Below are 18,131 nucleotides of genomic sequence, written 5' to 3' on the forward strand. Positions count from 1 at the left end.
TAATTAAATAAGAAAGTTAATAAAATAAAATAATAACCAGGAAAACATTAAAATTTATGATTAATTTTTGAAGTAAAGTTGAGTATATCTTTGAAGGATTTTAATTATAATTTTTTTAATTCCTTGTAAGATATGGATAATTTAATTAAGCAGAATAAAATTGTAAAAAAAAAAAAAAATTGCTAAGGGGTTAGACCACACGGTTCTCACCGGTTCGTATAGTCCAACCCCGGTTTTAGCGGTTCACGAAATTAACAAAAAAATCCGGTTTTTTATGCTTAAAAAGTATCTTCTCTTAAAAAGAAAACTACTAGGATAAAGTACATTTTTGATCTTTAAAAGTTTAAAATTGTTTTCATTTTGGTTATTTACGGTTTAAATTTTTTATCTTTCTCCTTCATGCATGTTTTATCTATTTTCCTATTGACCATTTGTGTTTTAAAATTTTCATTCTCTTGAAGGACAAACAAAAAAATATATCAAATAACAAAACGAAAAATCAATCAAACATGAAATGCCAAAATGAAAATTTATAAATGTAAAGGGCCAAAATAAAAATAATATCATGTTTATTTAAGGACCAAAAGTGCACTTTCATTTTTTTTAATATTATTAGTTTAAGCACTTTCATGTCAATTATATGGGTAATTTTCTTTTTCAAAAAGATTTTCATGTTATGCTGTTTTTTTTTTTTTTCCCTTTTCTAAAAAAGATTTTGGTTTGAACCCTTTTACGATAAAATTGGGTTTCATCATGGACTTTTATTTTTGTCCAAAATACAAAAAGACTCTTGAGATTTGGTCAATTGCAAACATAGCCCTCCCTCTCTCTCTCTCTCTCTATATATATTTATTTATTTATATAATTTGACCATTGATATTGAAAGCAACTAAGATGATTGTCAAATGTTTACATGACTTGTAATTTGTAATTTGTATTACTTTGATGGCTTTCTCTCTTATAATTTATGAACCATCCCTTTCATGGGTTGTTTACTCACGTTGTGTCACATTCTTTGGTTGTAAATCATATTGATTCTCTTATATTTTATAATATAGGAACATTAATAGCAAACTCATGCAATGTGTAGAAAAATATAATATAATATATTTTTTTTAAAGTTTTATATAATGGAACATATAATGTACTTTGTATTCAACAACAATAGATAGTGCATGTATATATATATAAAGTAATTTAATAAAAGATTTAAATTACATAATTATAGTATTTTTTTTATTAAAATGGAGAAAATTTACTTGTTTTTTTTGTAATATACTATAAATGATTGACTAATTTGAACATATCCAAGTTTTTTTTTTTTTTTTTTTTAATGTATACTGCCATTTCATGGAATACATGTAACATGTTACATTAAGTTTAGAATTGTAATATATATTTTTTTTTTCTCTCAAATATAAGCAGAATTCCTATTATTGCAGCATGCATGTTATATTAAGTTTATAATTTCCTATATTAGTGTGTTTATTTGTTGTGGAATGCAAACTTTAAATAAATATACAACCCAACAGTAGGTTCATTCTCAAGGTTCAGAGACACAATCATACAGACACACACATGCACAATACTTGGAACGACACAAACTAACTCATGTGATTGATTGGTTTGGGGGACTTCTGAAAATTTAATGTCAAATTGCAGATACTTCAGGCATAAATTTCTTCCTTCCAAAACTCAGAGTCTGAAATTATCAAGTGCAGAGTTGCTGAGTCCTTTTGAGCCATAGCAGAAAGCATACTCCTTCGCCGATGTTTCCCTGTATAAAGGAGGATTGTCATCTGATAACAACTCTTTTATTGGACCATAAAGCCGATTGACTGGCTGCATCTGTTTCTGCATAGGATTGCTGAACAAGCATGCCACTGATATTCTAGGGCCTACTTGGTTGGCCAGGACTCTATGTGTCGCACTTATGAACTTGTCATTTGAGATAAGCTGCACCAAAACAATGCTGTTACATTCACATGTTTTATATTTGTGCCAGATTTTGTCTTAGCTGAATTGTCGAGATGGTAAAGTAGATCCCAAATTAGGCATTATAAGGGTCATAGAAGCTTCAAAAAATTTTCATTCTTTACTTTTGCATGTTTCCTAAACATTGGAATTTGTTTTTGTTGTCAAAAAAGACATAGAAAGAGATGAAATTGTAGAATGATATAACAGGTTTCAAGTGGATATTGTTAGTTACCCTGTCCTTCAATGTCTCAGAACATCTTGGAAATCAAACAATATGTGGAAATTATGTGAGAAGTTCATTAAATATAGGTGTCACATACAAAACTCATATTAATCATCTTTATTTGATAGGTAACTCATATTAGTCAAATTCAAATGTCATAGCAAAGACAGTTTATGGGAGTAATTGGGAATCATTTGCAATATCACTTCTTAATAGATTGTTTCTTGTATGTTGTGTAGCTGTACTTGCCTGAAAAAGGTCCCCAAGATTAACCACTAAAGCTCCTGTCACTGGAGGGATATCAACCCACTGATTTTGGTAAAGGGCTTGTAGGCCTCCAATTTGGTCTTGTAGAAGAATAGTGAAGAAATCAGGATCTGTGTGCTCACTGGTTCCCATTGTTCTGTTAGGCTCAGGGCATGCTGGATAGTAGTGACAGACAAGGCTGTGTCCTGCAGCACACTCCATCTCAGCCAGATGATTAGATCTGAGCCCCAGGCCCTCGGATAGTAACTCCAAGAGGGTAAGTCCCAGCCTCTTTACTTGCTGTGAATAACTGATTACAATGTCCCTGCAGTTTGTTTAATTAGAAAGCTATGCAATTGATAGATATCCAGACAATTATTCCACATCAAATTTTCACCATATATGTTGTATCTGAAGGATGCCTTCTCAGGAAACACACATCAACTGATGTTATAATTATGTGGCTACTGCTGCACATCCTATTTCTTTTTATTTCAAAAAATCATCCATCTAAAATTGGAGAGCCCAATTTTGTACAAGGAAATATTGTTTAGTGATGGGAAAATTTTATGGATTAGACTAAGTGTCAATTTTTACACTTTTTATCAGAACAGAGGTTATAATATGATAATTTTTTATTGGCTAAAATGCAAATTGAACCCTCTAAGTTTGATTGAAACTTATTTCAAACCTTTATCTTTACTTTCATTCAATTTAGTCCTCTAAATTTCAAATTTATTCAATTCAAGTCTTTTGTTCAATTCCGTTATAATTCCTTGGGAAGAAATAACTGTCTTGGCAATTTATTTCTCAGAATTCTCACAGAGATTTTTGTTTTCTTCAAAATTCATCACTCACTTTTATCAAAAAAAGGTTGGAGTAAATCTTGGAAAAGGATGACTTCGTCTCTTTTGTTGGGTTCTGGATATATTTTCTTCTAATGACTCCTTATTGTTCCTCAATAAAATTTTATTTTAGGACCATATAGAGAATTTTTTTAATCTCTCAAAATGAAAGCGTTAACCATTCTATGAATCAAATATCCATCATCATATTCGGGAGCTATTTTTTATCATATTGCTGTTGCAAGTATTCAAAGCAAACTTGAAGCTCAAAGAAAGAGAACATATTTATGCATATTACTTCACAAGGACTAGTAGTACCTGCAGACTGCTGGATATTCTTCAGGACTTGGAGCAACAGGAGCCATGGAAAAAGACAAAGTATCTCTCCAGTTAGCAAATTTTGCCTTATAAAGGTGATAATTACTCAAAAAATTCACGTTCTTTGGTACATCACGCGAGTAATACTCCCTTTTTACTTCAGTTGGTTGTTCATGAAATCTGCGAGTTCCTTTGATCATATCATCCAGGACTTCTTCAGAGATCCCATGATTCACAATCTGGAAGAGCCCCCATGTCTCTGAAGCATGCTGAATTTCCTCAACAACTTGTTTTCGTTGAACACCGCCTTCACGGATGTCTTTGAGGTCTATCACTGGAACCTGGAGGTGGGTTGATCCTGAATATGATTTCTCACATGAGAGTTCATCTGTTGGTATCACAAATATGGGAGGGATTTTCACTATCCCAGAGTCAATAAGTCCTTTAACACCTGCCTTAGTATCATCAAAGGCTTTCAGCTCTTTCTGTCTATCATAGTCCAAAACATCTTGGACTGAATTTTGGTTCAGATGGGTGTCCACCATTTTTCTGGTAGTACTCTTTAGGATAAAATTTTTGGAGTTGGAGTAAAATAAACAATTTTGGAGTTCGTCCTAAATCTACAACCAACGTAACGCAGCTTTTGTTGACCACTTGATTTTTAGAGCAAGGGTCGTTTGGATACAGTATTTTAGCAAAATAATTTTCAAATATGTAAATAGTACCATAATAATCATATTTATTGAAAAAATTATTGAAAAGTGAAGTTTGTGGGTCTCATAAATAGTGCACAGAATCTACTAATATACACTATTTACAAGAAAAGTTAACAATCACATCATGAAAAAAAAAAAAAAAACAAACAAACAAACAAACAAAGACAGAGACAGACACAGACGTGGGAATCACGTTTTGCACACTGAATTTAATTCAAGGTGGTACCTCATGCCCCGGCGAATGAGACCTGCTGTGGGGCCCACCTGCCTGTGAGAGGCAGGTCTCATGGGCTGGCGCATGAGAGATTTAGTGTGTGTTTGGATTCCAAGTCTGCGTTTCCAAGCTGCGTTTTGTTCTTTTTTTTTTTCTTTTTCTTTTTTTTGTTTTCACGCATTTTGGAGTATTGCGGTTACTGTTCAATGAACAGTAACCGCAAATGTTGACTTTCTGCAGTGAACATTGCACATATGCACTGTTCACGGACCCACAAATTTCATTTTTTATCAATTTTTCATTAAAAACAGGTCCCACATCACTATTCACACATTTAAAAATTATTTTGTTACAGCGTTTTCAATTTTCAGTTTCAACAAAATAAGTTCTATCCAAACACACCCTTAATCATCTAAATGACTTTATAGTGGAAAACGTGGGGCACTGTGAGTCAGACAAAATAAGGTGAGGTATGAGGACAATGCCATGTGTTTTTTTTTTTTTTTTTTTTTGAGAGAAAAAGGACATGCCATGTTTGTTGGGTGGGTGAGGCGAGGTGATATTTTTCCATATCTTTTTTTTATCTGAGGCATATATTTTAAGCAAACATGTCATAATTAAATTGAATACAAAAATACTAATTAATAACACATTATATATATATATATATATATATTTTTTTTTTTTGGTAAAACAGAGGAATAACATAAACTAAGAAACAGAGCTCTCAGGACACAACCTGGAGCGGTACAAACCAGAAGCATCTTCCTCAAGGGAAGTTAAAATGTCCACAGGCGGACTTTGGAAAATAATAAAATCTGAGGATTGGTTAGCTCCTATCCCAGCCAGCTTGTCAGCACACCAATTCGCCTCCCGGTAACAGTGTTTGAAACAGATGCGACGGAATCGTGTCGCCAACGCTCTACAATCATCTAATAAGGGAGACACGATCATATTAACATATTCAGGATTAAGAAGAGCATCCAAGACAGCTTTGGCATCAATCTCTACTTCTAAAGAATCAAAATTTCTGCAGCAACACAGGTGTAACCCATCACGAACCCCCCACAACTCAGCAATAAAACTATTCGCTACTCCAATTCTCCTCGAAAATCCAGTGATCCAGCGCCCTTGCTCATCTCTAATGATACCTCCACATCCAGTTCTGTCCGTACCTGGCCCCGACGCACCATCAGTATTTAATTTAACCCAACCAGTCTGGGGCTTCTCCCATCTAACCTGTCTCATTACCATTCTACTGGGTTTAAAACAAGATGATGCACAGTAGGTATACTCCGTAGCTCTGTTAATAATCTCCGTCACTAACCTGGGATTTTGGGTTTTATCCTTGAACACGGCTTGATTTCTACTCTTCCATATGAGCCAGATAGCAAATAAGAATATTGTTCTCCAATGGGAAAGGCAAGGCTCTCGGCAGCTCCCCTCTTTGCCGTTGATCTCAAGCCACTGATGTAAATCATTTGACCAAAATCTTCTATCATCCCATCGCACTCCCAGCTGGATCCACACAGGTTTGACCTCCTTACAGTCCCTCAATGCATGAATAATCGTTTCCGGATTTCTACCACAAAGGGTGCAGACACCATTATCAAGCATTCCCCTTCTCACTAAACATTCCTTGACCCCGATGCTGTTATGGTAGCACTGCCAGACAAAAGTTTTGATTCTAGGGAGTATATCCGCTTTCCAAATCCACTTCCCTGAAAAGACCCCAGCATGATAATCCCCCATAGCAATTTTGTATGCACTTCCAAGATCAAAATTTCCCTGCTTTGAGGCAGCCCAAGCAAGTCTATCCCCACCCGTAGAAGAAAGAGCACATGGAGTGGCTTGAATGATGTATTTGATGTGCTGTGGGATCTCACAAGACAGACAGTCCCAATCCCAAACTCCGTCCTTGAAGATATCCTTGATTCTTAGTTGCTGATCCACCACAGACAGGGGGCCTTGGATCATTTGGCGAACCGAACCTTCAGATAGCCAGTGATCAGACCAAAACCTGAGATTACTATTGCTGCCAACTACCCATTTGATGCCCCTATTGAAAGTATCCTCCCCTTTCTTCACAGCTGACCAAACCCGCGACCTAGGAAGATTCCTCCCATTCCTAGAGTGTATTCTTTGGGCAGTACAGTATTTAGCGCTCAGCACCTGAGCCCATGGGGAGTCTCTCTCTGTATGCAGCCGCCAGTTCAACTTGGAAAGTAAAGCAATGTTCCTTCCCTTGGCAGTTTGCAGTCCCAAACCTCCCTCAGATTTCGGTTTCGTAACTTTGTGCCAGCCGACCCAGTGCATTTTCTTTACTGTGTCAGTTGAACCCCAGAGAAAATTTCTGTTTACACGATCCACTCCTTGCAAAATTCGGTCCGGAAGATAGGAGCATTGCATAGCATAAGAAGGAATGGTTGAAGTTGAAGCTTGGACCAACACAGCCCTACCAGCCAACGACAAAAGATTAGCCTTCCGCCCCGCTAATTTTCCTTTAATCCTATCCAAAATAAAATTGAAATCCTGAGAAGAAGAATTTGGATGCTTGATGGGGATTCCAAGATACTTCCCCAGATTTGGAGTAGACATACAGCCAAGGATATCACTCAACGATTCTCTAGAGTCACGATCCACATTAGGCGAAAAATAAACTCTAGATTTAGAATCACTGATAGTTTGCCCCGAAACCGCACAAAACTCATCCAAAACGTCTCTGATACTGCAACAATTTAATAGATCCGCTTTAGCAAAAAGAACTAGATCATCCGCAAACATAAGGTGCGAAAAAGCCGGCCCACTTCTAGATGCCTTCAACGGATTCCACATCTTCCCATTACACTTCTCTTCAATGAGCTGGCTGAGGTAATCCACACAAAGAATAAAAATATACGGAGAAATAGTTTTTGAATGTGCTTTGGCTTTATATTAAAAAATCAATTTATTTTACTATTCAGCTTATTTTTACTATTATTCATAGGGCTCATTGCACTTTTTAATACTATTCACCAGTCTTACTGTATTATTTCAGGTAATTTTTACTTTTATCTACAATACTTTCAGCAGAAAATTTTCAATTTCAACAAAATAAACAAAATAAGCGAATTCCAAAAAGACCTAAAGTCAATAAAATTAAATTTTACTCCATAATTTATTTTACTTAACAATATATTGGGGCTTTCAAGCAAAAAAAAGCCCAAAAATTTTTTTTGAACTAAAATCTGAAAAAAAAAAAAAGAAAAAAAAAAGGATTATAACATAGCAAGCCCAAATGCCCAATAGATCCTAGGAAAAAAGTCCAAGATCAATCTCTTTTTTGTTAGATCATGTAATTTATACTTTTTAAAAAACGCCCTATAAAAATTCTTAAAGCCACCACTTCACATAATTATTTTAGGAAATGTGTTGTACTCACTTCGTCTCCAATGTTTGCAAGCCAATACTATAAGCATTCTGCAATAATTTTTAAAGTAAACTAACACTGATTTGGAAAAATAGCAAAAACCTCTATAAATAATTGGTTGCACTTGATAAATCACGTCAATCTTTCGGAAGTCCCACCCACCAAAATAAAAATTCCTACGTGTTTTATTTGAATTAATCTATATTATATATATATATATTTATATTTATATATATTAATAATTACGTAGCTTGGTCATATCATCTATAACCTTTGTCAACATTATTTGGCCATAAAGGTACAAGACCACAAGAACCCATCCAAAAAATAATAATAATAAGGTGACAATAAATTGTGGGTTTCTTTGTCTACTTCTCGCATCAATTATACTTTTTAGCAGACTAGGATAAAGTGATAAAGTATATTTTTGGTCTTTAAAATTTAAAATTGTTTTCATTTTGATTATTTATCATTAAAATTTTTTATTTTGCTCCTTCATGCATGTTTTATTTGTTTTCCTATTGACCGTTGTGTTTTAAAATTTTCATTTTCTTGAAGGACCAAACAAAAAAAATGTATCAAACAAAAAAATAAAAAATCAATCAAACATGAAATGCCTAAATAAAAATTTATAAATGTAAAGGGCCAAAATAAAAATAATAACATGCATACTTTAAGGACCTAAAGTACACTTTCATTTTATTATTATTGTAGGGTCATTGGGCCCAGAAGTTCACTATTTGCTCACATATTGGGCCTGTGGCCCAAGCCGAGAACAAAAATCTGCCCTAGGAGGAGATGTCTTTGTCAGAGGAGATTGCACTGATGAATAGAAGGTGGGGTTTGGTCCTAAGGGTTTCGAGAGTGTGCCAAGGATAAAAACTTCCTCGGCCGGACTTAGCCGAGGTCCTAGAAAATGGATCGACAGCAAGGATGACAACCCCTGAAATTCATTTGGGGCGGACGAGCACTGCAGAGATATACGATAAGAATGAGCCCTAAAATATCTAAGGAGAAAGCTGCTACCTTTGCATTAAATGCACTGCAGCTAATCTCCTGGCCGCATTAATATAGAAGTGATACCTGAACAATGTATTTCAATCTTCCCTTTTTTGACCTCTTGAGTTCCCTCTGCCTGCCCTCGAAGGGGAGCCGATCAACAGCTAGTACCCTAGGAAGGGGTGGCCCAGTTCTTCCTGGTGCAGCGAGGATGACATGTATCGTTCTGGTGGGGGGTCTTAGGAACACATCCTTTCGAGACTCTTGTACTACCTGACCGGGGTGGCCGCTCGAGGGGTGCAGAAGGTGATGTAGCTTCCCTTCTCGGACCAACTGGTCTAGGTGATTCCACAGATTCCTGCAATCCTCAGTGGTATGCTCATGGTCCTGATGATAGTGGCAGTACAGGTTCTGGTTACGTTTGGAAGGGTCTCCAGCCATCTTTCCCGGCCATCTGAAATAGGGCTCGTTCCTTACTTTCTCCAGTACCTGCTATACTGGCTCCTTGAAGACGGCATTTACTGTCTGCGGGTTGCTTTGCCCAGCCTGTCGCGAAAAATCTCTCCTCGGCTGGCTAGGGTTATACCGTTCAAATCTAAAATCATTTGCTTTGGGGGGGATGACCTTCTCCTTTCCCCTTCCTTGCTGCTGATCTTCCTCCACCCTTTTGTATTTGTCGATCCTATCCCTCAACTGATCAACGTTGGCAACCGGTTTACCAGTGAGGGATTTCCTTAAGCCATGCTCGATGGGGAGCCCGCTTTTGAACGTGCTGATAGCGACAGCATCATGGTTGTCATCCAGGTCGTTATACACCTCCTAATATCTATCCAAGTATGCTTTCAGAGTCTCTCCTTCGTGCATGGATAAGGACAATAGCGAACCGAGGGTCTGGGGACTCTGGTGTTGGTGATAAAGCGGGAGCAGAAATCCCGAGTGAGCTGCTTGTATGAGCTTATGGAATTTGTCTTCAGGCCGTTGAACCACCTCATCGCCATTGATCCCAAGCTGGACGGGAAGATTTTGCACATAAGGGCTTCATTTTGCGAGTAGATTGCCATTTTCTAGTTAAACTGACTCACATGCTCTACCGGGTCTGTTCGGCCGTTATAGATGGCGAATGCCGGTTGGTTGAAACGTCGAGGCAGCTTAGCCCCTTCAATTCTATACGTGAAGGGGGACCTTGAAACCTAGTCCAGCGCCTTCTTCCTGGCATCGTTTCCCGAACCCTTGCTGGATGTGCTCTCATACTTCCGCATAGGGCGTGGTTCCTTTTCGTAGGAAAAGGTTTCACTTGGGGGGGTCCTTGACCTCCGCCGGTAACTCGCATCTTCCGTATTAGAGGACTCGTCTGAGTCAGAAGGAGATCATTTTCGCTGCTCTCGTCGTAGCTTCCTTTTCAGATCATCTATCTCTCGCTGCATGGCCTGGTGACTATTTCGCCTCTGGGACACATGACTACCTATCTGAGTGTGACTCTGGCTTGTCCGGATAGTATGCACACTTCCCTCACGATTTCCCCTGCCGCCTGGGTTGACGGGGTTATTTTGCCTCTGGGACTCGGTGGGTTGTGTCTGTTGGGAGTTAGCCTGGTGAGGATTCTCCTGGTGCGGACCTAGTTCTGCCATGCTCGACCGTTGTGCTAGCCGATGCCCTAGTTCTTCCCACAGATGGCGCCAATTGTAGTTGCACGATTTTCCTGGCCCAAATTCTATTGATCAGGCCTTGGCCCAAGGCGCAACCCACAATAAATATTTGTAGAGGATGGGTCAAAGAACTTAGCCTCAGTGAGTCTATTCGGTCTGATACATGGACAATATTGTTGCAGAAGATAAAAACACAAGAATGGATCTCTAACGTATGATTCTATTTCTTCAGTTCCGAATACAGTTTTCCCGTCCCTCTTCTTTGAGGGACTCCACTACATTATATAGTTCTCCTCTTCTCATCTCAACCTTACACTTGTTGATCATCTAAGCATCTACTTGAGCATATGTCCCATCAGATGCCGTTATCACTCCCTTTGTGAGTTGCAGAGGCCAAGGTAGTACTGTTCAGGGGTTTTTTCCTCATTAATGCAGCCAAGAGGGTGGTTGGGGCGCAATTAATGTGGTGGTGGCAGTTTTCCATGAGATATTTTGGATTTTATTCATTTTATATGCTGGGAGGATGAATTGAAATGGTTGGGGCAAGTTCTTCGTCTGGGCTTCGTAATGTCCGAGGAGGAGTTACTCCTCGGACAGGTTTCTTTGGCGCTATTGGGACTGAGTAATGCTTTATCTGTGATTTCTCTTCGGACAGGACGCTCCTCGGACGGGCCTGAATTTGGACTAGCCCATTATTTTTGGGCCGGGTCCCACAGCTAAAATTGGGTTTCATCATGTACTTTTATTTTTGTCCAAAATACAAAAAGACTCTTGAGATTTGGTCAATTGCAAACATAGCCCTCTCTCTCTCTCTCTCTCTCTCTCTCTCTCTCTCTCTCTATATATATATATATATTTATTTATTTATTTATTTATATAATTTGACCATTGATATTGAAAGCAACTAAGATGAATTTCAAATGTTTACATGACTTGTAATTTGTGATTTGTATTACTAGCTTTCTCTCTTATAGTTTATGAACCATCCCTTTCATGGGTTGTTTACCCACGTTGTGTCGCATTCATTGGTCATAAATCATATTGATTCTCTTATATTTTATAATTTATGAACATTAGTAGCAAACTCATGCAATGTGTAGAAAAATTTAATAATTTTTTTTAAAGTTTTATATAATGGAACATATAATGTACTTTGTATTCAACAATAATAGATAGTGCATATATATATGTGTGTGTGTATATATATATAAAGTAATTTAATAAAAGATTTAAATTGCATAATTATAGTATTGTTTTATTAAAATGGAGAAAATTTACTTGTTTTTTTGTAATATACTATAATTGATTGATTAATTTGAAAATATCCAAGATTTAAAAAAAAAAAAAATGTATATTGATATTTTATGGAACACATGTAACATGCTACATTGAGTTTAGAATTGCAATATTTGTTTTCTCAAATATAAGTATAATTCCTATATTATTGCAGCATGCGTGTTATATTAAGTTTATAATTTCTTATGCTATTGGGTCTTGTAGCCCAGTGGCACCCGGTGTTCCTGTATACCTTGAGCTCGGGGGTTTTTAGCCCCTGCATATTTACCTAGCAAAAAAAAAAGGTTTATAATTTCCTATATTAGTGTGTTTATTTGTTGCGGAATGCAAACTTTAAATAAATATACAACCCAACTGTAGGTACATTCTCAAGGTTCAGAGACACAATCATACAGACACACACATGCACAATACTTGGAACAACACGAACCAACTCATGTGATTGATTGGTTTGGGAGACCTAAGAAAATTTAATGTCAAATTGCAGATGCTTCAGGCATAAATTTCTTCCTTCCAAAACTCAGAGTCTGAAATTATCAAGTGCAGAGTTGCCGAGTCCTTTTGAGACATAGCAGAAAGCATACTCCTTCTCCAATGTTTCCCTGTATAAAGGAGGATTGTCATCTGATAACAACTCTTTTATTGGACCATAAAGCCGATTGACTGGCTGCATCTGCTTCTGCATATGATTGCTGAACAAGCATGCCACTGATATTCTAGGGCCTACTTGGTTGGCAAGGACTCTATGTGTCGCACTTATGAACTTGTCATTTGAGATAAGCTGCGCCAAAACAATGCTGTTACATTCACATGTTTTATATTTGTGCCAGATTTTGTCTTAGCTGCATTGTCGAGATGGTAAAGTAGATCCCAAATTAGGCAATATAAGGGTCATAGAAGCTTCAAAATTTTTTCATTCTTTACTTTTGCATGTTTCCTAAACATTCGAATTTGTTTTTGTTGTCAAAAAAGACATAGAAAGAGATGAAATTGTAGAATGATATAACAGGTTTCAAATGGATATTGTTAGTTTCCTTGTCCTTCAATGTCTCAGAACATATTGGAAATCAAACAATATGTGGAAATTATGTGAGAAGTTCATTAAATATAGGTGTCACATACAAAACTCATATTAATCATCTTTATTTGATAGGTAACTCATATTAGTCAAATTCAAATGTCATAACAAAGACAGTTTATGGGAGTAATTGGGAATCATTTGCAATATCACTTCTTAATAGATTGTTTCTTGTACGATGTGTAGCTGTACTTGCCTGAAAAAGGTCCCCAAGATTAACCACTAAAGCTCCTGTCACTGGAGGGATATCAACCCACTGATTTTGGTAAAGGGCTTGTAGGCCTCCAATTTGGTCTTGTAGAAGAATAGTGAAGAAATCAGGATCTGTGTGCTCACTGGTTCCCATTGTTCTGTTAGGCTCAGGGCATGCTGGATAGTAGTGACAGACAAGGCTGTGTCCTGCAGCACACTCCATCTCAGCCAGATGATTAGATCTGAGCCCCAGGCCCTCGGATAGTAACTCCAAGAGGGTAAGTCCCAGCCTCTTTACTTGCTGTGAATAACTGATTACAATGTCCCTGCAGTTTGTTTAATTAGAAAGCTATGCAATGGATAGATATCCAGACAATTATTCCATATCAAATTTTCACCATATATGTTGTATCTGAAGGATGCCTTCTCAGGAAACACACATCAACTGCAATGTTATAATTATGTGGCCACTGCTGCACATCCTATTTCTTTTTATTTCAAAAAATCATCCATCTAAAATTGGAGAGCCCAATTTTGTACAAGGAAATATTGTTTAGTGATGGGAAAATTTTATGGATTAGACTCAGTGTCAATTTTTACACTTCTTATCAGAACAGAGGTTATAATATGATAATTTTTTATTGGCTAAAATGCAAATTGAACCCTCTAAGTTTGATTGAAACTTATTTCAAACCTTTATCTTTACTTTCATTCAATTTAGTCCTCTAAATTTCAAATTTATTCAATTCAAGTCTTTTGTTCAATTCCGTTATAATTCCTTGGGAAGAAAAAACGGTCTTGGCAATTTATTTCTCAGAATTCTCACAGAGATTTTTGTTTTCTTCAAAATTCATCACTCACTTTTATCAAAAAAAAGTTGGAGTAAATCTTGGAAAAGGATCTCTTCGTCTCTTTTGTTGGGTTCTGGATATATTTTCTTCTAATGACTCCTTATTGTTCCTCAATAAAATTTTATTTTAGGACCATATAGAGAATTTTTTTTAATCTCTCAAAATGAAAGTGTTAACCATTCTATGAATCAAATATCCATCATCATATTCGGGAGCTATTTTTTATCATATTGCTGTTGCAAGTATTCAAAGCAAACTTGAAGCTCAAAGAAAGAGAACATATTTATGCATATTACTTCACAAGGACTGGTAGTACCTGCAGACTGCTGGATATTCTTCAGGACTTGGAGCAACAGGAGCCATGGAAAAAGACAAAGTATCTCTCCAGTTAGCAAATTCTACCTTATAAAGGTGATAATTACTAAAAAAACTCACGTTCTTTGGTACATCACGCGAGTAATACTCCCTTTTTACTTCAGTTGGTTGTTCATGAAATCTGCGAGTTCCTTTGATCATATCATCCAGGACTTCTTCAGAGATCCCATGATTCACAATCTGGAAGAGCCCCCATGTCTCTGAAGCATGCTGAATTTCCTCAACAACTTGTTTTCGTTGAACACCGCCTTCACGGATGTCTTTGAGGTCTATCACTGGAACCTGGAGGTGGGTTGATCCTGAATATGATTTCTCACATGAGAGTTCATCTGTTGGTATCACAAATATGGGAGGGATTTTCACCATCCCAGAGTCAATAAGTCCTTTAACACCTGCCTTAGTATCATCAAAGGCTTTCAGCTCTTTCTGTCTATCATAGTCCAAAACATCTTGGACTGAATTTTGGTTCAGATGGGTGTCCACCATTTTTCTGGTAGTACTCTTTAGGATAAAATGTTTGGAGTTGGGAGTAAAATAAACAATTTTGGAGTTCGTCCTAAATCTACAACCAACGTAACGCAACTTTTGTTGACCACTTGATTTTTAGAGCAAGGGTCGTTTGGATACAGTATTTTAGTAAAATAATTTTTAAATATATAAATAGTACTGTAATAATTATATTTAATAAAAAAATTATTGAAAATTGAAGTTTGTGGATCACATAAACAGTATACGGATCCACTAATATACATTGTTCATAACAAAAGTCAACAATCATGGCTTGAAAAGAGAAAAAAAAACAAACAAACACATACGCAGACGCAGACGTGAGAAGCACGTTTTGCGCACTAAATTTAATTGGAGGTGGTGTCTCATGCCCTGGCACATGAGACCTGCTGTGGGGCCCACTGCCTGTGAGAGGCAGGTCTCATGGGCAGGCGCATGAGAGATTTAATCATCTAAATGACTTTAGAGGGGAAAACGTGGGGTACTGTGAGTCAGACAACATAAGGTGAGGTCTGAGGACAATGCCATGTGTTTTTTTTTGTTTTTTTTGAGAAAAAGGACAATGCCATGTTTGTTGGGTGGGTGAGGCGAGGTGATATTTTTCTATATCTTTTTTTTATCTGAGGCATATATTTTAATAAGCAAACATGTCATAATTAAATTGAATACAAAAATAACTAATTAATAACACATTATATTATAGTCCTGTATTGGCAGCAATAGTTTTTGAATGTGCTTTGGTTTTAGATTAAAAAACCAATTTATTTTACTATTCAGCTTATTTTTGCTATTATTCATAGAGCTCAATGTACTTTTTAGTACTATTCATCAATTTTACTGTACTATTTCAGGTAATTTTTACTTTTATCTACAATACTCTTAGTAGAAAATTTTCAGTTTCAACAAAATAAACGAATTCTAAACAGACCTTAAGTCTATAATTAGTAATCTTAGTGGGGTCACTACATTTAATTTTAACTAACATACAAAAATAAATAAACTGCAATAAGATTTATTGAAGTAATTCTCCTTGTTCATGCTGTGAGAGCCAACAAATTGCTGAGATAGTTCAATTGTTGTCTTCATTACGCTCATGATCAATCATCACCATCAAAAAAATCTTTCACAAGGATTAATATGTGCTCAAATCATTATATACTGCATCATCAAAGTGTAATCCAAACAGATTGAACACATTGACAAGAGAACCAATACCCAGAATGATCTCAGATGCCAATAGTGTCACCAATCGGAGATTATAAATTGAGTGATGGAGTTTATTTTCATGGTCAAGTTTTTCTTGAGCAGTAGATCAGGAGAAGAGTGAAGGTAAAGGTTATTAAGTAATGGCAGACAATAATTACCACTAATATATTAGGTGAATTCCTTAGTCCACTAATATACACTAATTTGTGGCAGCAAATGTCCTTTATCGGAGTTAAACCGGGTGTGGACAATGTGATGTTTGGTAGGGTGAGGTGAAATTTTTCTTGATCTTGTTTGAATATTTGAGGCATATATTTTAATAAGCAAACAATTCAAAATTAAATTGAACACAATAATAAACACATTACAGTCCTGTATTGGCATATCATAGACCATGGAAAATAAAATTACTGTTTGCTAACATGTTTTTACCAGCAATAATTTATGAATAAGTCTGCAATTAGTAATTCTCAGTGAGGCCACTATATTCAACTAAATTTAAAAAAAAAAAAAAAAAAAAAAAAAAAAAAAAAAACCTCTGCAATAAGACTTATTAAAGTAATTCTCCTTATTTCATGTTGTAATATTGTTGAGATAGCTCAATTCTTGTTTTCATCATGTTCATTGTTAGTCATCACCATCACAAAAGCTTCACAAGGATTACTATTTTCTAAAATCATTATATTCTGCATCATCAACATGTAATCAATATTCTCACTAAGCATTTGAATACTGAAAAGATTGAACTAATATGCAAGAGATTCAATACCCTGACAATAATTCCTCAGTCAACTAACATATTAGGCCAATTATGTAGTCCACCTTTGCCTCAAACATTCAAAAAATGATTTAGGTCCATTTAAAGAATCATATGAACAAGTTTACAAATGGCTAACTTTAATCTGAAAGTGAATAATCTGTAAAAACATTGATGATGATTGCAGTAGACTCTGAGCACTTCATCGAATTACAAATTCATAACTCAGTCATCAATGTTACAGAAAGAAAATTTTTGATTAAAACCTAGCTGAATTTGTATTGGTCCTCACCAGCAAGATAAAAACAAATAAAGTTCTAAGACAAGAGAACACACATCAATTAGAAACAACTAGCTAATATCCCGCGCGATGCGCGGTGCAATTTGATAAATTTTGTAAGAAATTATTTTTGACCCATTAATTTCATGAATACTATTATTGTTAGACATACTTAATATATGAGGTTTTTTACTAAAACTAAATTCAAACTAAACACATTGGGGGGAAAATTCTTCTAATTCATGCAACCAAGAAATGTCACTAGATCATAGTGAAATTGTCATCTACAAACCTATTGGTTCCTAGGTGTCTTTCTTGTATTATTTATGTTTTATATATCAATTGGCTATAAAAACTTCTAGAATTTCATGATACAACAATAGAAAATATTAATGTCATGATGATGCAATAATATCATAATTTAACCTCCAAATTTTAATTGAAATAAAAGTAGCCAAAAATAGATCTTTACCAAGTATACGCATCATACAGAAAACCAAAAATATAAATTGGCACATAATATGAAAAAATAAGCCTAAATATATTACAATGCTACATAAGTAAAACCGTATACATAAAATCTAAACAAAATATTTAAGACAAACGTAATATTTTGAAAATTAACAGACCTCTTAGCAAGAAAAACAAAGATATTGTGAGAAAATTATGAAAGTTTAATTTTTAAGTACAATGGAAATGGGTATTTTTATTGGAGAAATGTGGAGACAAATAATATTTGCCAAATTCATTGAATTTGACTCTTGCAATTCTACATTGAAGTTAGTCTTATGCAGAAAATTGAAAAGTTTTTTTGATTTCTACATTTCCTATGACTTTTTAGATCCATCCGTATCAATTCAAAGCATGTAAAGTTGAAAATGTATACAAATTCTTTGAATTTTATTCCTATATTTCCCATGACTTTTTAAATCAATCTGTATCAATTCAAAGAAAGTAAAGTTATAAATGTATACAAATTCTTTGAATTTTATTAAT

At 35.6% G+C, this 18,131-nt stretch overlaps 2 protein-coding genes across 2 annotated transcripts; both read right to left on the bottom strand.

Annotated features, from left to right (window-relative positions):
• Nucleotides 1-1,450: 1,450 nt before the first annotated feature.
• On the bottom strand, nt 1,451-4,223 carry LOC115978899 (1-aminocyclopropane-1-carboxylate oxidase homolog 1-like). Its single transcript, XM_031100793.1, has 3 exons — nt 3,610-4,223; nt 2,450-2,771; nt 1,451-1,956 (listed from the first exon to the last, which is right to left on the bottom strand). Exons 1-3 carry the CDS (start codon nt 4,152-4,154, stop codon nt 1,696-1,698), a joined length of 1,128 nt encoding a protein of 375 aa, XP_030956653.1. The 5' UTR covers nt 4,155-4,223; the 3' UTR covers nt 1,451-1,695.
• Nucleotides 4,224-12,174: 7,951 nt separating this feature from the next.
• Nucleotides 12,175-14,999, bottom strand: LOC115982598 (1-aminocyclopropane-1-carboxylate oxidase homolog 1-like). The gene is made up of 3 exons (XM_031105239.1): nt 14,327-14,999; nt 13,164-13,485; nt 12,175-12,670 (listed from the first exon to the last, which is right to left on the bottom strand). Exons 1-3 carry the CDS (start codon nt 14,869-14,871, stop codon nt 12,410-12,412), a joined length of 1,128 nt encoding a protein of 375 aa, XP_030961099.1. The 5' UTR covers nt 14,872-14,999; the 3' UTR covers nt 12,175-12,409.
• Between the last annotated feature and the right edge of the window lie 3,132 nt (nt 15,000-18,131).

This window comes from Quercus lobata, chromosome 3 (assembly GCF_001633185.2).
Source record: "Quercus lobata isolate SW786 chromosome 3, ValleyOak3.0 Primary Assembly, whole genome shotgun sequence".
In the NCBI taxonomy this organism is placed as follows: domain Eukaryota; kingdom Viridiplantae; phylum Streptophyta; class Magnoliopsida; order Fagales; family Fagaceae; genus Quercus; species Quercus lobata.